This window comes from Phascolarctos cinereus, unplaced genomic scaffold (genome assembly GCF_003287225.1).
Source record: "Phascolarctos cinereus isolate Bilbo 61053 unplaced genomic scaffold, phaCin_HiC Scaffold_2;HRSCAF=192, whole genome shotgun sequence".
NCBI classification, from domain to species: Eukaryota; Metazoa; Chordata; class Mammalia; order Diprotodontia; family Phascolarctidae; genus Phascolarctos; species Phascolarctos cinereus.
In genome coordinates, this window is record NW_027555625.1 from 21,553,622 (window position 1) to 21,580,401 (window position 26,780).

At 42.9% G+C, this 26,780-nt stretch overlaps 1 protein-coding gene across 2 annotated transcripts in view; it reads right to left on the minus strand.

Annotated features, from left to right (window-relative positions):
• The window catches only part of LOC110218360 (centrosome-associated protein ALMS1-like), a 48,437-nt gene extending 22,809 nt beyond the window's left edge, over window positions 1–25,628 (minus strand). Inside the window, exons 1-2 of one of the 2 annotated variants that reach the window (XM_021001025.2) lie at window positions 25,423–25,628; window positions 1,261–1,456 (exon numbers count right to left, since the gene is read on the minus strand). In XM_021001025.2, coding sequence (XP_020856684.1) covers window positions 1,261–1,456; window positions 25,423–25,581 — 355 coding nt within the window. In that variant the 5' untranslated portion in view covers window positions 25,582–25,628. Of the gene's footprint in view, window positions 1–1,260; window positions 1,457–20,053; window positions 20,240–25,422 lie in introns of those variants that run through there. The other variant, XM_078149253.1, reaches the window with a different exon arrangement.
• Window positions 25,629–26,780: the final 1,152 nt, after the last annotated feature.

Genomic DNA, 26,780 nt, shown 5'->3' on the forward strand with positions numbered 1-26,780 from the left:
TGCTGAAGCTTTCTCTGTGCCAAAAACAATGCAACTAACCTTAATAGTCATTTCATCATTTAAAAAGTGGAAGAACTAGCAATGGAAAATTCTATTCTGGATCTGATTCTCACTAATAGGGAAGCAGTAGCTGCTGAGATCAAAATAAAGGAAAACCTTGGGGAAGGAGAGGAGGAAGAAAAGAGACCCCTCCTTCCTAGAATTTACGACAGAGAAGAAAAAAGCCAAAGTCTGACATGTACCATGGATTTTGAGAAGAGTAGTTCAAAAGAAAACAAGGTAGGATCCTGTGGACTCAAATTCTATAGCAGAAGTCAGACAAGAAGGATAGCAAACTCAAAAAGCATGAAATTCTGAAGATAAAAAGGGAAACAATTGTAGTAAGAAAGAAAAAGCTAAGCAATTTAGGCTTTAAAAAGATATGTTCACAAAGGATATGAATAGGCAGTTCTCAAAAGAAGAAATCCAATCAACAATCACATGAAAAAATGCTCTCAGTCATTAAAGTAGATGGCCTTCCTCTTATTTTTAATGTAGTTTTTTACTTTTTGTCAATTCACAAGCATTAATTTTCTCTTCCTCCCACATTAAAAAAAAGAAAAACAAAACTCTTCTAACATATACACATGGTCAAGCAAAACCAGTTCTCACACTGGCCATGTCCAAAAATGTATGCTTCATTCTATAACCTGAGTCCATCTCCATTCTGTCAGGAGGGGTAGTATACTGCATCTGAGATCTCTGGAGACTAATCAGACTGTGTACGTCCTTTTTTTCAACCTAAGCATAATAGTGTCTTATTTTAACTGTGAATCTTTATGTACGTTTCTTTTCCGTGTGGATCTTTAAAGTGTATTCCTCATATAAAAGACATTGTGGGATTCTGCTAGCTAGTCCACTGTATTATCATCTTCCATTTTATGAGTGAGTTCACCCCATTCATATTTAGTTACAATAACTGTTGTGTATTTTCCTCCATTCTCCTTTCCTTTAACAAACGGTAAGAGAAGGGCATGCTTGCATATGTAATCATTCACAATCATTTGTTGGTATTGTTTTGCGTAATAGTTTCCAAGTATTTGGATTTGAGGGGATATAGAGGAAGTTAGTTTGCCAACAAAACATCAATAAAAATTTTTCTGAAGGGAATATATATGAAAGTGTTATGAAAAGTAAAACATGCCCTACAAAAATGTGAAGCTTCATCATTACTATAACTGTACTCATCATTATCATCAACTATTATGATATGAGAATTACCTAATAATGGGGAACATGAAGCTCCTCCAGTCTGTTCCTTTGAATCCTCTTCTGATACAGTCAGCATCCCCTCCTCCATGGAAGGGAATTCAGAGAGGTCACTTTCTTCCCTTCTCATATTAAGCCTGGCTACAGATGCAAGCAGGTTGTGGGAATTGTCCACTTCTACATTAAGGGGCTGCCAAGATTCCATTTCCTAAAAAAGGAAAAGCACTAAATTATTAACTGAATATACATGGAGATACAAGATTACAAACAAAACCATCCATATATTCACCTGTACAATCTTCTCTAGTTCTACTATCATCAAGATTTAGGAAAAGAGATCTGAATAATTATACTTTTATGTGTCCACCATAATTCTCCCTCTTCTTCAGGCCCCACCACTAGACTCCTCTCCTACCCACTTTAGACAAAGAGCTATTTCTGTTCTACTTGACAAAAGCTACATAGATTAGGTCCTAGAGGTAAAATTGCATTACAATAAAATTATCAAAAGAGGTTCTGTAGAATAAGGTTAAAGCAACTGCTATATCCGTCTGTCTCTACACACACATACACACACATGTACATATACATATATGTACATATACACATATGTATGTGTGTATATGTCCATTTGTGTTTTGGTGACTTGGTCATAACCAATTTTCCAGAACAGATGCTTTCTCTGGTCCCTGACCTAAGAAACCAATGGGTTTGCCCTTTGATTAAAGGTGATGAATGCATGCTACTTACGTTCAAACAAAAACAATGGTGGAAAAAAAAATCATGACCTCTTTTTCATTACTCATTTTTCTTGCTATTAAAGAGTAGTTAAACTTCAATATCCCAAAACACTTTACACCTGACATCATTCCAGAAATTCCTCAGATAATGCCAGAAGTTGTCTCACAATTAACCACATCAAAATATCCAGCAATTAATAAGGGAAAAGGGACATGTGATTTGAGGGGGCTGCCTTCCTCTCCCTGACTTGGCTGTAAATACTTCTTCTCACCTGTTTTATCTCTAGCAGACTGGTTGAGCACAACTCTAGTCACAATGCTAAGAGAGACCATATGTTAAAATTCAAATCCAATGGAAAAGTATTTCTTAATGAACAGATTTCTAGTAAGATATTCATTATAAAAGTCTACCTTAGCACTAGAAGGATTTTAGCTACAAAGGATGACCTCATCACATAGAAACTATGATGAATGTTTCATAGTTACAGCTCAGCTTTGAATCAGTGCTTTGAATCAGCATTATAGAAATATCCTTTAGACCCTATCAACTAAGAAATATCCTTCAGACCCTATTAACTAGAAATCTTACCCCTTCTTCGCAGGGATGTCTTTCCAAGGCAGTCCTGGCTCTCCTCAAAAAAAAACCAACTCTCTCTTCCCAGCCTCTCATATGCATTACAGCACCTCCTCCTCTCCTGTGTATTCTAATCATGTCCTAATCTGCACAAGAGCTTTTACCTATGTGTACATCTCCTTTCCCTGGCTAGATTCCAGCTTCCTGGAGAGGAGTGGCTGCTTTTTTTTTTCTCTAACACCAAAAAGAATTCCAATTCTTGCTGGCTCTCTAAATACATCACTTCTCTATATCATTTATTAATGTTACACCAATACACATATTACACATAGTAAAGATGTCTCATTTTGGTGTTGGGGTGAGATCCTTCCAGGGTGGGAACTCCCTCCACCAAAACAAATAGCAACCCTTCTCTGACTTAGGGAGTTAAGCAACGTGTTCAAGGCAAATAACTAGAAGAGGCAGCAGGTTATGGACCCAAATCTCCCTAACTCTAAGCCCAGGGCTTTGTACGCTATACCTGATGCCTCTTATTATTAGTAATAAATTTAAGAAATTATTGAATTTTTACAATAAAGTCAACAACCTTAAAAATATCTTATTAAGGGTCATCACTTAATGGCAGTAAGGAATATTCAACAGACAGACTAGAAAACCTCTCATTCGATCGCAGCCCTGATGTTACTACCTATGTGACTGTGGACTAACCTCATCACTGACCTTGTCTGTTCTTCATTTTTCTTGTCTACATAATGTTGGTGACAGTAACGCTGTTATTTGTTCATTTTAACTCAAGACAAAAAAGGGAAATGACCCCTGCCCTCAAGGGGCTTCTAGTCTACACCAGTATTCTATTTAAATGGTGTTTTAGAGTTGACAAACCACTTGACAGACAATTCTCTCATCTGCCTCTCTCAAGGTCAGTTTCTAGAATAAGCTTTTTCCAACTGTTAAGTACACTATGGATCTTAGCCATCAAACAATCAACCAGAACTTATCAATAGCCTGCCATGTAACAGGCACTGTTCTAGGACCCAGGAACATAAAGACAAAGAAGGAAATAATCCCAACTGGAAAAGAGCTGTCAGTCTTATTGATGTATCCAAACAAACTCCCTGAATAAAGCCAGATCCAAGGGAAGAGGGTTCTGAGGACTGAATCTCAACATGCAATGTACGATGGGGCTCAGAAGACTGAACAATACTGGTCATTAGCTCCAAGTTGGGCTCTACCATTAAGTCTTAGGTCTCTCTGTCCCTGAACCTTTCAGCCAAGTATGATCATGTAAGAGAAAAACAATGATCCCAAAAAATAACAATGTGAGCTAAATGGGTGAAAAACACAAAGTCCTTTTTCTTAGAAGCCATTTGCCACAGCAGCTAGGAGGTGCAGAGTCCCCGGGGTCAAGCAGAGTCAGACACCAAAACCAAGCAGGCATTAGTTAGCACATCCTACCCTTTAACCTAATCCAGACTTCATCACACTTAGCGCCTTGCAGCCACTCCTCCAGCCCGTTAAATTTCTTTTGCTTAACCCTTGGGCTGTCACCCAATGCTCCTTCCTTGTATTACTGGAGGGTGGGACAAGCAAGCCTTCTAGGTCTTGCTCCAAGTAACTCATGATGACAGTCAGAAGGCCACAAGTTTCGGCCAGGGCTGTGACACCATGCATACAAGAAGACCCGGGCATGTACTGATCTTACTTCACACGATTCTTCGGCACCAAGGACTTGGCAAAAGCCTCGCTGAAATCCAGATACACTTTGTCCACTGTATTTTCTTGATCTAATAACCCTATTTTAAAAAATGAAATGAGGCGAGTTTGGCATGACTTTTTCTTAATTAGCAAAATCTAGCTTCTAGGTTTCACCACTTCCCTTTCTAAGTGCATACAAACCAACTGTCAAATAATCAAATTAATTTCACTAATGGTGGACATCAAGTTCACAGATCTACAGATTCCTGAATCCATGCGTTTTCCCTCTTTTTTTAAACCAACATTCCATCAGAGGCTAGTAGCCTGGAGTAATAAATCATTTAAAATAATTTAAAGTACTCTGTTATATCACACACAGAAAGGTAAGTTTAAATTATATTGATCATGTATGATAATTTTTAATCAGTTAAAAATACCCGAATTGGGAGTTAAAAGACAAGTCTTAGGTCTAGTCCTGTCACCAACTAGCAACAGGACCTTAAACAGGTTCTAATTATGCTCATCTGTAAAATGAGGTCAGACTAGATAGCTGACCCTGAAAGTCCCATCTAGCTGTACAGTTACATGACACTGTGTTGTAATTATACTCACTTTTAAGTTCCCAAAGTATTAAATGCTAGACCCACTAAAGCACAGCAGTCAGAATTAATCATTCTAATCTATTCCTATAGTCTGAAATGGAAGCATACTCTAAAAAAGTTTTTAAGTGGGCACAATACCAGGTTAATGAAAAAAAAAACATGCACTTTACCAATTAATCAGGTTCCCTTTCTAAAAAAACAAGCATCCTAACTTATCAAAACAAAAGATACCTTTTGTACTCTCTTACATAATACATAGTTATGATATTCATTCCATTATGAAAAAAACTAAAGAGGGAATCATCTTCTCCCTCTCCCTTCAACAGACTTTAAAACTCCTCAGGGGGCAGAGAAATATATCCTCCAAAACATCTACCCTGTAGATATTTTATAGAAAGCACTAAATTTTTGTTGAAGGAAAAGAAACCAATTCAATTCAAGTGAATAAACATATATTAAGCACCTAGTATATACAAAGCAGAGAGAGGCAGCTTGGCAGGAAGGATACAGAGCTGGCCTCTAAGCTAGAAGACATGGGTTTAAATGCCAACTAATACACAACTGGCTGCATAATGCCAGGCAAGTCACTTGTCTTCTTGAGGCCCGGGGCTCTAGGCAACTCTCTCTCACTAAAAAAGATGCAAAGAAAGTTTCCAAACTGAATTAGTAGAGGAGCTTCCTCACCTGGAAATTCCCTGTAGGAAAGAAATCCAAGGTCTAGCCCCTGTGCTAGGTGCTAGGGATACAAAAGAGAACAATTCAAATAAATGTGCCCTGGTCCAGGAGCTTATACTTGGGGAGGGAGGAGGTGTCAATAAATATATGTCCAAGAAATGTCAATCAATGCCAAGGGAATCGCAAAGTAGGGGAGAGAAAGACAGACAGACAGACAACACCTTTGGTGAGGCATGGCAGGCACCCAGAGGGGAGGGGAGGAGAGAAAGGAAACCATCCCAGACACAGGACGAGGTTTCTGGAGAGGACTATGGCACTCTGCAGACCAGGGAGACAATATTATGCCACTAGCAGGTCAGTTATACTGAAATGGAGAACACAGGAGTGGAGTGATATGAAATAAAGGGAGGCAAGAGCCAGATGGTAAAGGCCTTAAATGACAAGCTCAGAATTCGGTCTTTATCTTGAGGCAACAGAGAGCCACTAAGGAGGAGCAATGTCTCTTTTAAGAACTCCAATTTGGTAGTTATGTAGGAAATGACTCAGGAGGGAAGAGACTACAGGCGGGGAGATCAACAAGGAGGCAACTGGGGCAGAGACAAGATTGTGGAAAACAGGCAGTAACCCAGCTGGACTCTCCAGCAACACTCCCCTCCAACAACTTTGAAATGTCTCATCAAATTGTGGAGCAGCGGAGCTAACTAAAGGTCAGAGGGAGACATTTTTCAGCCTACAAACTTATGAGGTCCACAGGACAGGTCTGTAGCACTGGGGTGGGCACAGGCCCAAGGCACAGCAAGAGCACCATCGATGGGCATTGGAGGCAGCCGGGGCAGCAGCACCAGCAACAATTTCAGGAGCCCTCAACCCAGAGACAGTAAGGAGGCAGGACAATTAGAAAGAAAAAGAGTACAAGGGATTCTCTGCGGGCACTGGAGGCAGCTGGCAGAGACTGGCAACTCTCCAGCCCACACACAGTTCTGGGCTACAGTTCCAGGACAAGGAAGAATGCCAGCACTGGTGGCTGCAGGGGAACAGGGGGGCAGTGGCTATACCTCTGCCGAAAACACACTACCCCAGAAGCACTGAAAATGTACAGACTTCCAGAATTAGCTTGGAAACAGCACAAAAGAGCCTGCCTGAAGCTTAGGATAGCGCCTCCCCACCCACAGGTGAGCAAAGCCCAACTTTAACATCAAGTTAAAAAATGAGGGGGGGGGAGGACCTGACCATTAAAAGCTGCCATGGTGGCAGGGAAGAGACCAAGACGTAAACTCAGAAGAAAACAATAATGTGAAAATAGCTACAAGCAAAAGCCTCAAAGAAAAATGCTAATTGGATCCAAGGCCAGCAAGAGTTATTGGAAGAGTTAAAAAAATAAAAGAGATGAGACTGCTAGAAGAAAAATTGGGAAAAGAAATGAGAGTGATACAAAAAAATTATGGAAAGATAATTAACAGCTTGGTAAAGAGGCAAATATATATATTGAAGAAAATGACACCTTAAAAAAACAGAATTGGCCAAATGGTTAAAGAGGCACAAAAATTCACTGAAGAAAAGAACTTTTTAAAAAGCAGGCTAGAACTCATGATGGAAAATGCTGTCCACATCCAGAAAAAGAACTATGGAGTCTGAATGCAGATCAAAGCATATTATTTGCTCTTTTTTTTCTTCTTTCTCGTGGTTCCTCCCAATTCTTCTTTACAACATGACTAATATGAAAATATGTTTAATATGAATGTATATGTACAGCCTATATGAGACTGCACACTGTCTTGGGGTGGGGGGAGGGGAGGGAGGAGGAGAAAATTTGGTACTCAAAATCTTATGGAAGTGAATGTTGAAAACTAAAAATAAATAATTTTTTTTAAAGCAGGCTAGACCAAATGGAAAGAGACACAAAAGCTCACTGAAGAAAATAATTCCTTAAAAATTAGAATTGGGCAGATGGAAACTAATGATTCCATGAGACATCAAAAAATAAAAAATAAAATAAAGTCAAAAGAATGAAAAAATAGAATAAAATGTGAAATAACTCATCAGAAAAACGACTGACCTGGAAAACAGAATGAGATAATGTAAGAGTTATGGACTACATGAAAGCCAAGAGCAGAAAAATAACCTAGACATTATGTTTCAAGAAATTATAAAGGAAAACTTCCCAGTTATATTAGAACCAGAGGGTAGAACAGAAATTGAAAGAATCCACCAATAACCTCCTCAAAGAGATCCCAAAATGAGAACTCCCAGAAATATTATAATCAAATTCCAGAGCTCCTAGGAGCTCTGAAGGAGAAAATACTGCCAGCAACCAGAAAGAAACAATTCAAATATCATGAAGCTACAGTCAGATCACCCAAGATTTAGCGATTTCCATGTTAAAGGAGCAGAAGGCTTGGAACAGGGGTGGAGAACCTGTGGTCTCGAGGCTACATGTTCCCCTCTAGGCCCTCAAGTATGGCCCTTTGCCTGAATCCAAACTTCACAGAACAAATTACCTTAATAAAAGGATTTGTTCTGTAAAACTCTGATTCAGTGAAGAGGCCATACCTGAAGACCTAGAAGGCCATGTGTGGCCTTCAGGCCGAAGGTGCCCCAACCCTGGCCTGGAATACAATATTCTGAAGGGCAAAGGAGCCAGAATTACAAACAAGAACAACCTACCCAGCAAAACTGAGTATAATCCTTCAGGGGGGAAAAATGGATATTTAAATGAAATAGATGATTTTCAAGTATTCCTGATAACAAGACCAGAGCTGAATAGAAAATATGACATTCAAACACAAGACTCAACAGAGGCATAAAACATAAAAGAGTAATCATAAGGGTCTCAATAAAGTTAAACTAGTTACAATCCTTTATAGGAAGATGATACATGTAATGCCTAAGAACTTCATCGTTATTAGGGCAGTTATACAACTTACAAGGACAGAGAGAATGGGTATGAATTGATTGTGTTGGGATGATCTCAAAAAAATGGAGGGATGCACTGGAAGAAGAGGGAAGGGAGAGGTAAAATGGGGAAATTTTTCTCACATAAAAGAGGCATGGAAGGAAAAATGTTTATGCTGGGGGGAAGCAGGATAGAGGGAAGGCAAGAACGGCAAGGGAAAGGTAGGGACATCACAAGCAATGCTTGAACATCACTCACACAGGGATTGCTTCAAAGAGGGAAGAACATATATATACATACTCAGCTGTGTACAGAAATCTATCTTATTGAATAGAAACAGGAAGAGAAGGACATAAGAGAAAGGGGTAGGGAAGGGAGAAAAATGGAGGGCAGTATGGGCGAGGCACAGTCAGAAGAGAGACTCCTGAGGAGCTCCAGGATAAAAAGAGAGAGAAAGATAAACAGGAGAAAACAGGATGAAGGGAAATGCACAGTTAGTAATCATAAATGTGAATGGAATGAACTCACTCATAAAACAGAAGTGGATCGAAGAATGGATTAGAAATCAGAATCCAATAATATGCTGCTTACAAGATACACATTTGAAACAGAAAGATATACACAGAATTGAAACAAAGGGCTAGAGCAGAATCAATTACGCTTCAGCTGAAGTAAAAGACAGATGTAGCAATCTTGATCTCATAAAGCAAAAATAGAATTAAGAGATAATCAGGGAAACGACATTTTGCTAAAAGGCAGCATAGACAATAAAATAATACCAAAAATGATGAAGGGCAAGTTTCTCTGATAAAGGCCTCATTTCTCAAATATATAGGGAACAGAGTCAAATTTATAAGAACAAGAGCCATTCTGCAACTGAAAAATATATGCCAAGTATTGGTATCACTAGGTCAGAGGTTATACACAGTTTAGTTACTTTCCCTCCTAGATTTTTTTTTTGACTAGGTAAAGAGGCCATTCTCTGCCTCATTTGTTACCTAGCCTTAATTACTGAATGGGTGTTGCCTCCGACACACTGAGACCTGGGAAAGACCTTAGCTTAAAAGGGCCAAGCTCTCCTACTGCATCTGGGGCCATCTCCAGTTACCCTGATCTATATCTTGTCACTGAACCCAGATGGCTCCAGAGGAGAGGGTAAGCCTGGTGACTTTGCACAGCCTTGCCTCACTTAAATCCAATTCACCTGCAAGTCGTGACATCACCTTCCTGATGGAAGGTTTTACATATCTACTCACATTTATATACTGGAAAATCAAATTCAACAAACCATTTTTAAGCCATTCAATGTACAAAGCAATAGCTAAATCAACCAATTTTTTAAAAAGAGGCATTTCTCAAAGGCAGAGTACCACGAAACACACCCATCTTTCTTCAAAAGCTTTTTTTGAAAGACAGTTTAGTGGGAGAGGAAGAAAAGAAGAAAAACCTTTTTCCCCACTGATTTTGGCCTTGTAAAGCTCCCAGAAGCAGGCCCATAGAAGCCCACATTTTGGCAGCTGGCCTTTTGAAGTCATCAAGAAAGAAGCTGACCAAATGAATGCCCCCAATGTCTTCCCACTGAACCCTGGAGGAGGTAGCGCACCAAAACAAGGTCCAGCACAGGAGGAGATCTGGAGAAACACCTCCCGGTATGGCATTCACGAGCCAGCATGCTGCCACCCAACTTCTTTCTAAGCTTTTCTGGGAACAAGCAATCAACAGCTGTGGGGAGAAAATGAACTTTAATCACACAGCTCAAAGAAAATGCAATGTTTAAATAACATTTGGCAGTACAGACTTATTAATACATAAATTTCAAAAAAAAATATAACTTCCCAGTCATCTTCTCTTCCTCTCATACTTCAGTCATCATCCCTTCCCCTAACCACTCTCCCCCACACCTAAATCTTGAGACCCTGCTTCTTGCTTACAAAGATCTGGGCTTTTTCTTTATCTGGGTCAGAACCCAGCCTTCACATCACTTGCATGCTCTCCACACTATCCCACTCCCCCACTTCTAGCTTCCCTTTATGTACTGAGGGCGGGAGCTGTCTTGCTTGGTACTCTTCTGCATAGTAAGTGGCATTCAGTAATGTTTAATAAGTTATTTATCTACAAAGGGCTTCAGATTCAACCTTGATCTTCCGGGCTACTTTTGTCTCACTCTGCTTGGTACCACTGAGGGAAAAGCCCAGGGTCAGAGGCAAGGTTCGCACCTCCTTCTGGTATCCACGTGACTTTGAACAAGTCACTTCACTTCTTCCTCATCTGTAATGAAGAGGTTGGGCCAGACAGCTCCGGACATCCCTTTGAGCTCTATAGCTACGATCCTAAGTCTTGTGTTATAGTGATGTAAATTTTTCTTGGACCTTTCTGAGCTATGGATAAGGAAAACATTCTTAACTAACCAAGACAGATAAACTAGACAATGTGATTACACAAAATATAAAAACTAGTGCCCCACTAAAACTAATATAGTTAAAATTAGAAGGGAAACAATTAACTGGGGAAAAAAATCTCAGCAGCAAGTTTCTCTGATAAAGGTTCAATGAGCAAGATATATAAGAAACATTCAAATAGATAAGAACAAGAGTAACTCTCCAGGAGCTAAGAAATCAAAGGATATGAACAGGCAGTTTAAAAAAGAAGAAAAGCAAGTTATCAATAACTATATTTTTTAATGGTCTAAGTCATTGTTTTAAAAAATGGAAATATAAATTAAAACAGCACTGAGGTTTCCCCTCACATCCATAAAGTTGGCAAAGATAATGAAAAAAAGAAAATGGCAACTGTTTGAAGGGAAAATAGGAGAACAGACATATTAATGCACTGTTATAACTATGAACTGGTTAATCCCCACCGGAAAGCAATTTGGAACCATACCCCAAAACTAACTAAACTGTGCATACCCTCTGACCCAGTGATACCAATGCTTGGCATATACTTACCCCAAAGCAGTCAAAGATAAAGGAAATTGACCCATTTGTACAAAAATACTCATTGCAACACTTCTGTGTTGTAGCAAAGAACTGGAAACTCGAGAAGAAATGGGCGAACAAATTACAGCACATGAATGTAATGGAATATTATGCAGGAAGAAATGATGAAAAAGACATACTGAAAGAAACCTGGGATGACTTGTATGAACACAGACTGAAGTGTGAAAAACTGGGAGAAAAAAGCATACAAAGACCACAAAATTATGAAAAGCAGCTCTGAAAAGCTTGAGAACTCTGAACAATGCGATAACCAGCCACAACTAATGGTGAAGCTTGCTTTGTACCTCCTGACTAAGATGACGGACTAGAAGTCTAAAATAAGGAATAAATTTTCAGATTTGGTCAATGTATGGGTTTGTTTTGCTTAACTACGCTTACTTTTCACTAGGGAATTCAGAGGGTGGGGTGGTAGATTAGGGATTAATGATAGGAAAGAAACAAATATTCACTGCTAATCTCTTAGAAAGAAGTGTCAATACTCAGGCCTTTACTTCTTCAAAATCCATTCACTTTCAGCCCTTCGCAACCTGGTCTCCAAAGAGACAACCCTACTAAAAAGGCTTTTTCCAAAGATACCCACCAGCCTCTGATAGCCTTGTCTCACAGAATCAGAGCTATAAAGTGTCCCACCCTTGAACAGTGCTGACAAGACATCATCCAGAGGACATGAAGAGAGTACCTGCCTCACCTTTTTTTTTTTTGGGGGGGGGTGTTCCAAGGCAATCAAGGTTAAGTGACTTGCCCAGGATCACACAGCTACTAAGTGTCAAGTGTCTGGTCTGAGACTGGATTTGAACTCAGGTCCTCCTGACTCCAGGGCCAGTGCTCTATCCACAGCACCATCTAGCTGCACCCCCATCACCTTTTTAAAGCATTATCATGAGCAGCATTTTTTGTCTAATGTCAAAACCACCCTGCAGCTATCGGTTGGCCACTAGGACTCAGCAGAACGAGTCTCCTTCTTCTCCTCTTGTTCCTCCTCCTCCTCCTCTTCAGTCTGAGTCCTTCCACCAGATTTCAAAGCCCTTCATTATCCTAGTCACGCTCAGAATATGCTTCAGCTTACCAATGCCTTTACTACAATCCTCTCCTCCCTACCCTCCTACAATGAGTCTGGTACTCTAGGACTGGTTCACCTCCCACACTCTGGATGCCAGGGCTCTCCTAATGAAGCCTAGTAAGCATTAGCATCTCGGCCCCATGCTGCACTTCTAATTCATACCAAGTGGACAGTCCACTACAACCTGCGCAGAGTTTTAACGCAAACACCCCCTATTCTGCACCTGTAAAAATGACTGACGCCTCATTATTACAGTTTTCACATTACCTGGGACAAACAATAACTCTGACACAGTCTCACTTGTGACAGCAGTGGTCACGTATCTGCTTCGGCTGCCGTAAGGCTGACCCCAAACATCCAACTCTGACCAAAGGAAACCAGACTGAGCTGGTTTCCCCACCTCTGGTGGGTGCTCTGTCAGACGTGCGATAGATTTCATGCCACATACACGTGTCCTGGCTCTCTTCTATTGGGTCTTTACTTCTGTGGGTTTGGGGGATGAATATTACTCCAAGGAAACATGCAAACACTCTAGCTTTCACAGAGTACGCTGCAGTGATAGAGATTGTGCAAAGGGTGGCTGATGTGGAGAAGTCAAACATTTCTAGCGTCACTCAAGACCACAATGAAATAGGATCAATCACGCTTAAGGGCAAAGCAAAGTGTTGTCAAAAACTGTCAATGACCGACAAAGTCTTGCTGCAAAACAAACTAGTCATGCCTCAGAAAACAAGCAAAGCCTTTCAAAAGGACCTACAAAGTAGAGGTCTGATTACTGACTTCCTCCACAGTCAGGCACAGGCTTTTTGAAGTTGGAAGGAGATTGAGGAGACCAGCTGCTAACTGCTGCTATGGAAGAGATATGCTTATCAGACAGGAGAAGATACAAAGGCTGGCACACCAAATCCTGAGAAAAGGTAATCTTACTTAAAAATGTCACCTTTTCATTCAAAGGAGTCAAGATTTGGGCATCTTCCTCAAACTATAAAATATCAGCTCAGAAGAATGTTCTAGGGATTTTTTTAACTTCGGTGGGCAGGGAAGTCTTGTCCCCACTGAGGGACATATTTTTAGATGACTTGAGTTAAAAGTAATTCAAAACTGGGTAGTTCGATAACCTCAAGAAACCAATCTCCCTTCTGGATACTGCGTGAATAAAACTAAAATCCTCCTTGGAGAAGAAAAAAAAAGGAAAGGAAAGGCTATTAACATTATTATTTACTTGCACTGAATAAACTGATTTTGAGCGTGTTTTCTTTCAGGAATTTTTTTTCCTGAAGGCTTCTGATTTATAGTTTTAAATTTCTTCCTCAGAACTGTCACTGCTTGCGCTTTCTTTGGGGATGCCTTTGTTTCACTTGCTTGATCCTGTGTGGTAGGTGCCTGGGTCTGGGAAGATGTGACTTGACCTGCAGAGGATTATGAGCCAACTGGCTCGTATACTAACATGGGAAGCAGAATTGTTACTAAATCACAGAAATGCTCCCTTGCACCATACTGAGAGATCTGGGAGGTCCAGACAAACAGCGTTCAGTCAACAAGCATTCGATAAGCACTTGCTGAGTGCCAGGCACTGTGCTGGGCTCTGGAAAGGCAAAAACCAGGGCCCTTCTCTGGAGATCACACACCCTCTACAGCATGACTACAAGGAACAGGGCCCTGAAATTCACCTGAATTAAACTGCACTGAAAACCCACCTAGCCTTTGGAAAATAGCTCATTCGCGCTCAACTGAATACCCATGTGACAAAGATCTGGTTTCACTGCAAATTAAAGAACATGGGTCCAAAAGAGTGTGTTAAATCGACGCCAAGGGCACCAGTCTTGATGGGATGACCTGACCATCCTCAGTCCATTTTTTTCTTCCCTCTTCCTCATTGTCCACCTCCAATCAGTCACCAAGTGCTACTGACTTGACTTCCACAGACTCTTATGCAGCCACCTCCTTCTTTCCATTCACACAACCATTAGGCCCTCGTCACCTGTCACCCAGGACAGCGCTATCCGAACTCAAATAGAAATAGGGCCAAGAAACCATCTGTTAGGATCCCTGTGGGTGGCACGGCGACTTTATCTTAAAATATACCATTATCTACATTTTAGTGTATTTATTATCTTTATTCAGTGTATTTATGTATTTGTTACTTATTATGACTGATTAACAAATGAAAGTTGAATGACAGAATGAATGAGCCATACTAGGCTGGTTACATCTCCTCTCTTGGTTTCAGGTTTTTCCTCTGTAAAATGAGGGGACTAAATTGTATGAGCCCTCTAGCGCCAACACTCTGTGATCCCAGTAGCCCTAGCCCCCATGAACATTATAAAAATGGTTCTGTTTTTCATAAAACAAAAGATAAATATGAATGCTAGAACTTTTCATTGGATCCTAGAACAGTATAAGCCAAGCGATCACGAGAAGAACCCAGAAATCCCTCAATTGGAATAACTGTCTCAAAAGCATTTTTGTGCTACTGAGTTAGAAAAATTAAAGAAAAAAATTCAGATCTTTCAAAACTTCAATCATGTAAGCAATAGGACATCAGTTTCCTGAAATGCCTACCAAGGAAAACCACTGCTGGGGAGAAGGGACGGGGCTTATCCTTGTCACACTGAATCCATTTTCTATACAAAAAACTTGCTTCTGTTATTTCACTGATAAAGAAGGTAGCAAAGTGATTTTAATCTGCCAAATTGAAGACTACAAGTATTCATCCTCTACAGGTCAAGTCACATCTTCCCAGACCCAGGCACCTACCACACAGGATCAAGCAAGTGAAACAAAGGCATCCTCAAAGAAAGCGCAAGCAGTGACAGTTCTGAGGAAGAAATTTAAAACTATAAATCAGAAGCCTTCAGGAAAGAAAATTCCTGAAAGAAAACACGCTCAAAATCAATTTATTCAACGCAAGTAAGTAATAACACTAATTGCCTTTCATTTCCTTTTTTTTCTTCTCCAAGGAGAATTTTAGTTTTATTCACACAATATCCAGAAGGGAGACTGGTTTCCCGAGGTTATCGAACTACCCAATTTTGAATTACTTTTAACTCAATCATTTAAAAAAAACCCACAAATGTGCACCAAAGAGCTAGCTTTTTTGTTCCTGTACTTTTATCTTCCTAACCCTCTCAGGAGACTGTTTCTTCATTCTATTCCTCTTCCTTTTCCATTGCCAGGATTGTTATTCCATCTTTGCCAAGCAGATCTCTAAGGCAACTGGAGTCCCAAACCACAAAGGGCTTCAGAGATTAATGTCAACACCCAGAATTACATTCAAAAGCAAGAAGCAGCTGGTACATGACGTGCTATATGAGTAAAATGTGCCCTTCCCGATAAAGTCCCCAAACCAGATGGATCCTCCACCTCAGACTTAACAAGTACGAGAACTACAATTCTACAGTAAGCCAGTCTGGAGGTTAAAAATTCATCACAGACTTTCAGCTAAACACAAATAGTGTAAGTTCAGTACATTTTAGCCAGACATGAATGGCACTGGAATAAAGATCTGGTTGCTCTTTGAGACTACCTGAAAGCCGTGGCTAGAATAGAGCCTTTCCTGACTTTGTCTCACAGGGGCACGTTTCACCTGCCCACCACTGCCTCTTTGCTTCTGACTCTGTCAGTGTTGTAGACCTTAATCTATAAAACCCTTTGTGGTTTAGGACTCAGTTAACTTATTCTCTGCCAACTGCCAAAGAAGTCAGGATGTTTTTGTAAATCACTTTGTAATCCTGGGATGAAAAGTGCTATACAGGGCTCAGCTAATTAAAGGAGATAGAGTATAGCTAAAGGCCTTGCTAAAATCTTCAAAGAAAAAGGAAAAAAGATATCAATGCAGTATTGACCGGATCTCTTGTTCTCTCCAATTCAAATCAATGCCAGTTTGTTTCATGGAAGACCTCCAGCCTGAGATGTAGACGTCTTCCTTTAATTAAGTCATATTTAAATTTGAGGGGGAAAGGAACATGCATTTATTGAATGTCTACTATGCACCAGGCACTGAGCATTCTACAAATACAATGTCATTTGACATTCTGATTTTTCTAGCTATTATGTACAGCCCATGTCATTCAAGGATTACAACCTTTTTTTTTTCACAAAACAAATACTTCTTAGTAAGGAAGCAAACAATATTGGTGCTTCACAGATAAAATAAAATTACAATAAACTCCACGACCTCTGAAAACTATCCGCAATTGCATTCCCCAGATATTCATACTTGTTAGAATACTACTGGTTATATAAAGGTACCTATTCTCTTGAACCCTATAAAGTAGGGTCTAGTTACAAACGGCCACATAGTATGTGGTAGAAAGAACACTGGAACTGGAATTGTAAAACTTAGTTTCAAATCCCAGGTCTGACAACCTATAATCTATTTAGTCTCCGTTTAACGTTAAGTTATTTAATCTCTATCAGTCTTGGGTTCCTCACTGGTAAAATGGAAATAATAGGCCATATGTTGTCTGCCTCACAGGGTGGTAGGAAAATGTTTCACAAACTAGCTGAATCTAAGAACTCATTAAGGACCAAAAGAACTTGTTGCCTATTGACACTGAGCCTGAGGATCTCCTTAAGGCAAGCCTTTGAGACGCCGACTTCTCTCCTTCCCTCCAACAGGGATCATCAAGAGCCTCTCGCCCCACAGGATGCTTGTCCATTATGTCCCACCAGGACAGCCCTGGGCCTTTCACAATTCCCTGGGCATCAGTGGGGCTCCTGAGCTGTCTACCTGTTCTCTCTTTCTTCCCCACATGACCAGGCCACCTCCTTTTCTGAACACGTGTTTCTCGTGAAAATTCTTTTAAAAACAAACTATCCAGATGAAAATGTTTTGTGAGAAACTCCACATGATAATCACTCTGCTGCTAGGAAGCACAAGGCCCAGACAGATCTCCTGGGCGATCCCTTGCAGCAGATCTGCAGGTTCAACGAAGCATTTTAAATAGATCAGACAAAACAAGGAACCATCTGTATAATTCAAACCACAAACACAAACGTTCTCTACCGCACACACTGTTCTAGAGGCTAGCTCTCAAAAAGCTCACCAGCCTATTAGGGCACATAAAACACAAGCAATTATACAAAACGGCGTGAGTGCGCAACACAGGCACAAAAAACGGCTCTGAGAATCTAAGGGAAAGACAGATCACTACCAGGTGAAGGGACCAAGGAAGCAAAGGAGCATTTGAGATGGATCTTACACCCTTGGGAATGTCACAAACAAAGAGAGAGAGGCCCCAAAAGTTCAATCTGGCTGCAGTATAATGTTCTGAGTGGGGACAGTTTGAGGTAAAGCTGGAAAGGGAGGCCGGGGTCACACCGGCTCTATCTGCAGAAACCCTGGCTTCTGTCAAGGATCAGCGTGAGCACCAGATCCAAGGTGAGGCTGGTCATCGCCCCAGCTATCTTGTATGGATAACTTTGCACAGACCTAGAAATGTACACGAGGTTTTCCCCAATAGAATGTAAGTTTCTTGTTTCATTTTTCTTTGTATCCACAGTGGCTGATATACCTGGCATACAGCAGGTGCTAAATAAATGCTTGATTAATTAACCCCAGATCTGCAGCTGAGTCTGAATCACATTTGATCAGCAACAGGGAACTACTGGAAGGCTGTGATATGATCAGGGCTGTGCATCAGAAAGACTAATATACAGATGGAAAGACTGGTTACAGAGAAGGGGCCTGAGGCCCATAATCACTCAGACAGGAAAGGACAGGGGTGGAATCTGAACCCAAGCCCTCCAATTCCAGAACCAACTGGCTTCTTCCACTGGGCCACACCCACTTTCCCATGGTTCTCCTCATGGTGCCAGCACTAACTAGCCAAGTGACATGGGTGACCTCACTTTTGCTGTAAGGCCTCAGTTTCCTTGCTGGAGGCAACATGCAGCAATGCAGAGAACAGGATGAAAAATCAGAGATTCTGAATTCAGGTCCTGTGTGACCACTTCTCTGTGCTTCAAGAGTCTGGGCTGTGAGACCTGTTAAGTCCCTTTCAAATCTAGAAAATGGGAGGGGGAATGCCAAGATGATCTACACTTTATTGTATTTATTATTAAGATCCCATCTCACTTTCTAGTGGTAGTTTCTGGTTTTTTTTTTTAAGGTGGGTTTTTGTGAGAGTTCCTCATCTTTCCCTTTGTGGTTGGTTCCAATTTATACTGCCACCTTCTCTAAGACAAAATAGGCTCCAGAAAATCTTTATTACTAGGGAAAACCCTGTGTCCTGGGCTCTCTTCCTAGGATGGTGACTGAGATGACAAAGGACAAGGCCAAAGTCCCTCAGAATCCAAGACAAGGGCTAGTCCTCAAGCTCCTCTCAGGCAGGCCACCATCTGATAAAACCCTTCACTGTCTCTGCCCCAAATCTCCTGAAAGAGCTGTCTGTGAGAACACTGATGCCCCTCCTTCTTGAGGATGGAACTTCCTCATTGTCCAGCCTGCCAGTTTTCTGCCCAGTGACATATCCAGTTCTAGGGATCCCAGGCTCTCCTCAAGTTTCAGCTTGGTCCTGCTCTCTAAATCATCTTTTGTCTATCTCCACTGTGTCCTAGGTGGCTCCCTAGCACCCCTCCCTGAGCCGCCAAGGTGGTGGTTAAGACGGCTGTTATTCTTCAGCTGGTAAACTCCTCCTCTTTAATGGAGCCTTCTCTAACACCAGTGGAGCTCCAAAAGCACAGGCATGCAACAGATGGCGCACCTAACATGTGATACCAGGTACTGCCACACATCCTGTCTCCTGCAATCAAACAGTAAACTTCTCCTGAGCATCAACTTGTCTTACACGTCTATCATTACCTGCTACAGCTTGCCCAATACTATCTCATAGGAGGGAGATGGTAAGTGTGAATTATGATGAGGAAGGAACAAAGAGTTCACCAGTTACGTTACGCAATTACACTTTTTAAATGATTACTATGTAAACAGCGGTGTATGTGTGGAAAAACACCAGGTCCAGATGGGCACATGGATGGTTGGCTTACTTTAAAAGGATGTCTTTAACTCATAGTTTTACATATAACTTCAGTATTACTGATGAACTGTGAAGCCACTAGTTTTATTCTTCCATTCAAATGAAGACAGCTTTTTTTTAAAAAAAACTGGATTTACTCCCCAAGAAGAGCAAGTTAATGGTTTACCACCTTTCTGACTATCTGGGAGAGCATCAACCAGAAGATATAAAATTAGGGACCATTTTAAACTCTTCTAAATGCTAAGTGTCCCAAAGAAACTGAAACACTTGTTGACTAGTCCTCAGAATCCATCCATACTCTAAATATTTTCCTTCAAAGGGTCGTTTCATTTTTCTCCATCCTCAATGCATAAGCAGGCCTTTATTTATACTTCTTCTCCCTTCCTGCTCACTCCTTCTGCCCCTCCCCCCACAGTCTCTCCACCTCCCCAAGTCCTATTAAGCACAGAGCAGGTAGTTACTAAATGGCTGTTGGTTAACTGACTGATGAGTGTGTTATATTTTATTTAACAGTAAAATCTACAATTTTTTCTTTTATTTTAAAATCATCTTTAACAATAATTAAAAGGAAAAACCTGATGACTTACCTCTCAGCTGATGTATAAATTAATGAAAGAATGAAGGGGGAAAACTTTTAGATGCATATTAGAACAAAAGGTGCTTTAAGAACTGATTAACTGCTCCTCTTCCAGTCAAATAGGTCTACATTAGTGACTCAAGTGAAATGGACTTCCCAAGTCTGTCCATGCCTCTCACTGCTCTTTTTCACTGATGCCTGGAATGAGAAGCAGAAAAGGAACCGATTTTTTTTTAAGATACAACTGTCACTGATGACATCAGCAAAGCAAGAAAGAGACAGAGACAGAAAGAGACAGAAGAGAGACAGAGACAGAGTCAGAGATAAAGAGACAGAAAAAAGAAAAAAAGGCAGAAAGGTGAAAGACAAAGTGAAAAAAATAGAAAGTGAAAAAGACAGAAGAAAATGTGTTAGGAAAACTGAGGTACTAAATGTCTAAGAAAACTAGATTCTTTGAAAAACAATACTTAAAAAAAAAGCCATGTCTCAAATTAGGATACTTCCTTTTACTACAAATAATCCTTTTTAATTTGGAGGCACGTGTTTTTCCACCCATTGAAGATACAACTGTCAACATCAATAAATCTATGATAGCATCATAGCTTCAGAGCTGAAAGAGACTCCACAGGCTCAAAAGACATCTATGGACTATCATTTGCTAAACATGAATAACCATTTCCACCGAAATCACTTAAAGATAACTGGAAGCTGCAGAATATGTGTGAGGAATAACAACCAGCTATGTTTTAATTATTCAAAGCAAACAGCATATTACAAAACTTCAATATAATCTTGTACTTTGGTGTTAAATGTCCAACCAAAGGAATAATCATTAGTATTGTTAAATCATAGTTCCTCACATTTTATTCAAGAAAAATTCCCATTAAATATATACAGCGAAAGCGACAAGCTGCCTGCCTAGCCACCCGCAATGCATCTCCTCCTTCCACCCTGGGGTGAGGCTGAAATGCAGAAGAAAAGAGACAGCATCCTTACTCTCAAAAAGCTAACTAGACAGGCGCTCGTGCACACACAGTAAGCAGATGGGGAATTTCTGGTCAGGGACATTTAGTGAAGAAGGCAGATTAGGGGTCAATGTTGGCATAGAAGAGCCTACCTCCAGCCTCTCCTCTCCAACTTAATGTCTTTTTTTTTTTTTGGTTGGGCAAAGGGGGTTAAGTGACTTGCCCAGGGTCACACAGCTAGTAAGTGTTATGTGTCTGAGGCCGAATTTGAACTCAGGTCCTCCTGAATCCAGGGCCAGTGCTCTATCCACTGTGCCACCTAGCTGCCCCAACTTAACGTCTTCTTCAAGAGACTGCACCCTACCCACTCACCTCCCCCAGAAAAACCCCGTCTGTGCCGGATTCGACCTCCTTTGACAAGCGCCTCAGCCCCCTTCTCAAATGTCTTCAGAAGGACTTTCATCGTCCTTAGGACAAAGTCCAAGCTCCCTGGACTTATTTCCAAATCCCTTCATGGTCTCAACCTACAATAATAACAGCAACAATAACAATCACAGCCAGCGTTTATATGAAACTTTAAGGTCTGCAAAGCACCTTACAAATATTGCCTCATTTGATCCTCACAACCACTGGAAGGTATGTGCTATTATCATCCCCATTTTACAGATGAGGAAATTCACGCAAAGGTCAAGTGACTTGCCCAAGGTCACACAGCCAAGTGTCTTGAGGTCATGTGTGAACTCAGGTCTTCCTGATCCCAGGCCCAGGTTTCTATCCACTGCACTACCTAAGTGCCTCCTGCTATTTCCTGCCACTTTCCAACATGAACCTACTGCTCCAAAGAAGCCAGCCTCTTGACAGTTCCTGGAGTCCACCATGCTGACTTTCACCTCCAAGCCTCTACTTCCACTTCTTTTCCCTCCTGCTCCCCACCCTCCTCCAGCCCTGTGACCAGGCCCATGATCCTCCAATTATACAAGCCTCTCCTACTCCCACAATCCTTACTCCCCCCACTCTAAATATCTAGAACAGAGGGGTCAAACTAGGAAATGTTTTACAAAAAAAATAAAAATACAAGACAACATGGAAAATGTCCATTTATGATTTTCTCAGTCCCCAGTCGGCCAGCAGGAATCTCTTGTAATCGAGAGCATTTTGCATCTAATTACACACGTCCTTACACCGTTACTTAATTGTCTGATGTCCCCACCAGACTGCAAGCTCCCTAAACACCAGAAGAAGCCTGTTCTATGCTCTGAGCATACCCACACGACACTGGACACACCAGTGAGCACACCCAATAAAGCTCTACGTGGCAGGTGGGGCAGGGGGAACAGATCACAGATTTAAAGGAGCAATAGAGGCCATCTAGCCCAACACCCTTACTGAACGGATGAGAACCCTAAGACAGAGAAATGAAGGCCAGGAGACTGGAAGTGTCAGAGTCAGACCATGAAGCCAAGGTTCTCTGACTCCAAAGCAAGTGTGGTGCAACTGCTGACAGTGAACTCATCAGGATTACAATGACAGTATGTAAGCTCCTTGGGAGCGGAACTGTTTCCGACCTCATCACACCACCAGCACTGCTCTCCAGGGACCTCTCAGCTGCCAAATCCATGGCTTTTTCTCAGTCCTCATTCCTCTTGACCTGTGCGCAGCATTGCAAACTGTGAATCACTCTCTCCTCCTTGATGCTCCCTTCTCTCTAGGATTTCTCTCTCTTGGTTCTCCCCCTACTCTCTGACCACTCCTGCTCTTCCTCCAGATCATGCTCTCTAACCACAGGTATCCCCCAGGGCCCTGGCCTGGCCCCTCTTCTCTTCTTGCTCTATCTCTATCGTACTTGAAGATCTCATCAGCTTCCACGGATTTCATTACCATCTTGCTGATAATTCTCCAATCTACCTTTCCTGTCTCAATCTCTCTGCTGACCTCCAGTCTCGAATTTTCAGCTGCCTTTCAGACATCTAGAACTGGATGTCCAGTAGACATCTGAAACTCAACATGTCCAAAACAGAACCCATCATCTTTCCCTTTCAAGGCCCCTTCCCTTTCAAACTTCCCTATTACTATCAAGGATAAGTGCCTAGGTCCTAAATTTTTCCCTTATCCATACACCTGACAGGTAAACCATGCTCTCTTTAGCCAGCATCCTTGACTCCTCACCACCATCCCTGCCTCCCATGTATTCAACCTTCTGCCAAGGCTTGTCAGTTTTACCTTCACAGCATCTCTTGCCTATGGCCCCTTCTGTCCTCTGACACTGCCACCAACACGGCCCAGGCCCTCAAACTCTCACACCTGGAGTACTGTATTAGTTGGCTGGTATTCCTACCTCAAGGGTTTCCCACTCCAGTCCATCCTCCACTCGGTTACCAAATTAATCTTCCTAACATATAGATCTGACCACGTCACCCCATCTTCAACAAACTCCAGGGGTTCCCTATCACCCCAAGATCAAAAATGATATCTTCTGTTCGGCATTCTTCTCAGTCACAACTCTACAACCCAGTGACTCTGGCCTCATCTCCAGACTCCAGGCATTTTCCTTGGTTGGCCCCTATGCCTAGAATTCTCTCCCTCCTCCTCTCTGCCTCCTGGCTTCCTCTAGGTCCCTGCTAAAATCCCACTTTCCACAGGAAGCCTCACCCAGTCCTCCCTCCTTAATCTTTCTTCTGTAATTATCTCCAACTCATCCTGTCTACAGATTGCATGACTGAGATCCCTGACAGCAGGAAGAATCTTTTGCCTTTCTTCGTACCCTCAGTGTTTAGCACAGTACTGGCACAAAGTAGGAGCTTAATTAATACTTACCAAATGTTTCAAGGTTGTCTTTATGTTCCTAGTGCCTGGCACACACATTAGGTGCTTAATAAGTGCCTGGTGATGGAATGAGAGCTGACCATTTCTTTTTACAAAGTGATTAAAGCCTTTTTTAAAATATATATATATATATATATGTATATATATATATATATATATATATATATATATATAAAAAAATAAAATCTCATTTGATCTTCCCAAAAACACAGAGGTAGCTTCTCCATTAATAAATGGGGAAACTGAATGAAGTCTAGTCACTGGGTCCACAGTCATATGCTAGTCTTGTCTGACCACCTCTGACCTTCTTTCCTCTCCCCCACCCCGCCTCTTAACTGAATGAAATAAAGGCACATCTGGCTTCCATTATTTGGTCTTCTTAAACGAGCCACATCTTACCACATCCATTAACTCTTCTGAGCCCCAGGCAGAGCGCAGGGTACCCAGGACGCCAAATCAAACCAAAACAGCTGGAGCTCTCAGCAAGCTCACTTTCCACGGGATGACAGACAACATGAACACAACTACATGAATGAAAATGCTGTAGGGAGGTTTTCCTACAAAATAAACTTTTTAAGAGAACATGTTCAAAAGGGTCTAAAAACTGCGCCCATTTCTCAAAACGCCAACAGGAAAACTCACAGAACAACTCTGCAACCTGAACCATTCCTTGGCTGCTGAAAAGATCACCCGTGACGCCGTGAGGTACGGCCCTGGACTACAGGAGAAGGCAAGTCTTTGTTTATGAGACCTAGGAAGGAAACATTGCCCCGCAACAGCAGTCCGCAGCTTGGCACCTTCTCCAAGTCAGTTTTAAAAAGAAAACCGACGGGATTTCCGTCAGACAGCCCTGGGCAATCGGGGCTAAAGGCACCGAGCGTGAAGGGGCCAGGACCACTCCTCAGGCTGGGAAGACAAGCCCGGGCCGGTCCTAGGGGCTGCTGCTGGAGCGGCCAAGAACCATCTTTAGAAAGGAAAGGACTGACCCCAAAATGACACGCGGAGGGGCTGAAACCCCAAAGAGAGCGAGCCGGCCAGCGCCTCCCGGCCCGGATGGACCCAGGCCGGCAGAGCCTGGACTGACGGACCGACCCGCAGGTGTGACCTCTGGGGACGCCTCCGAAGCCTCCCTGAACGTACGTGGCCAGTGTGGCCGGGCACAGACCCCGCCCTGAAAACGGTGAAGTCTCACAACCTTGGGCCCCCCTCGGGGGACAGAGGAGGCTCCCCCCAGGGGTCCGCACCAAAGACAACCCCTCCCCTGCGGAGCCTCGGCGGGGGGTCCGGCAAGAGCGCGAGGGGACTGCCGGGGGACCCTGCCCTCCGGCACACGCGTCTAAATGCACGCCCACAAAGGAGACCCTTGGGGAGGGGGCGCAAGGACTGGCTGGGCGGCCCTTTATAAACAAGCCCCACCCCCAGCCCCACGTCCGGGGGTCTCCAAGCAGAAGACCGGAGGCACGAGGCAGGGGAAGGGTCCCGCCCCGGCGCTGGCTCCCCCCATCTCACCCCACCCCACAGCCGCAGAATGGGGTCGTCCTCGAGGCCATGCCCCCCGGGGGGCCGCGGCAGTGCCGGCACCACTACTCACCCCTGGCTCCCCCCCGGGCGGCCCCGCCTGCTCCTCCTCCTCAGGCCGCCGCCGCTCACCCGGCTGCTCCTCCTCCGCCGCCGCCGCCGCCGCCTCCTCCTTCTCCCCCTGAGCCCGCTCTCCCGCTCCCGGGCCCGGACACCCGGCCGGCGGCTCCATGTTTGCGCCTCTCTTACCCGAGACCCACAGCGACAGCAAGACCGTTGGCTCCCAGCGCAGGCGCACTGGGCTCCCGCTCGCGCGCCCCGCCTCTGCCTCGCGCCCGGCTCCTGGCGAGTTTGCGCAGGCGCTCGCGTTGCTAAGGACGCCGCACCCGCGGGGTGGGGGAGGGGGGGTCGCGCATGCGTAATAGGAGGAGATCAGAGTAAGGGAGAGTAAGCGAGCAAGGGCAGACTCAGGCCCTGCCCCTAACACCGGGAGCCGAGCTGCCCGAGGAGCGTCCCGTGACAGCGGTGAAGGCGGCCGACTGGTGGGTCTCTGGGACCGCAGGAGCGAGCGGGAAACGCTTACATTGCTAGTGGAATGGACCGGAGAAAAGCCCATCTCCTCGATCCCCCTCAATTTAGTGTCTTGTCTATGGTGCTATCTCCAGTTCATCCTGTCATATGTTGTTTGCACAGAGCGGTTTGCACAGTATCTTCGCCAAGAGACTGTGGGCTCCCTGAGGATGGGGCTGTCTTTTGATTTGGGGTTTTGTTTTTGTGCTGCTGCTGCTGCTTGGGGACAGGGGCTGGCATACAGTAGGCGCTTAAATGCTTATTAATACCCTACCAGTGAGAAGCTTCCGTCAGTAGTGACGTGGAACCACCTAATAATACTCTTCAGGAGAATGCAGCGATCCATCCAAAGATGTGAATAACACTGGGACTTGGAGTCAGGAAGACCTGAGTTCAAATCCAGTCTTGGATACTCACTAGTTGTATAGAACCCTGGACATGTCACTATGCCTCCATTTCCTCCGCTGCAAAAATGAGGATAATAATTGCACCTACCTGGAGGGTTGTGGTAAGGATTCCGTGAGATAATATTTACAAGTTGTTCAGTCCGGGCCAACTCTTCCAGACCCCATCTGGAGTTCTCTTGGCAGAGATACTGAAGAGGTTTGCCATTTCCTTCTCCAGCTCACTTTACAGGTGAGGAGCCTGAGGCCAACAGAGTGAAGTGATTTGTTCAGGGTCACACAGCTAGTGTCTCAGGCTGGAGTTGAACTCAGAGCTTCCTGATTCTATCTACTGGACCACCTAGCTGTCCCAGTCCCTATCCGTATGTTAAAGTAATTGAGTAATAGCTCCTATATTTCTGCCCTTTTCATCCATTATACATATATTTGCTGAACCTAACTCCAAGAGCCTGCTTTG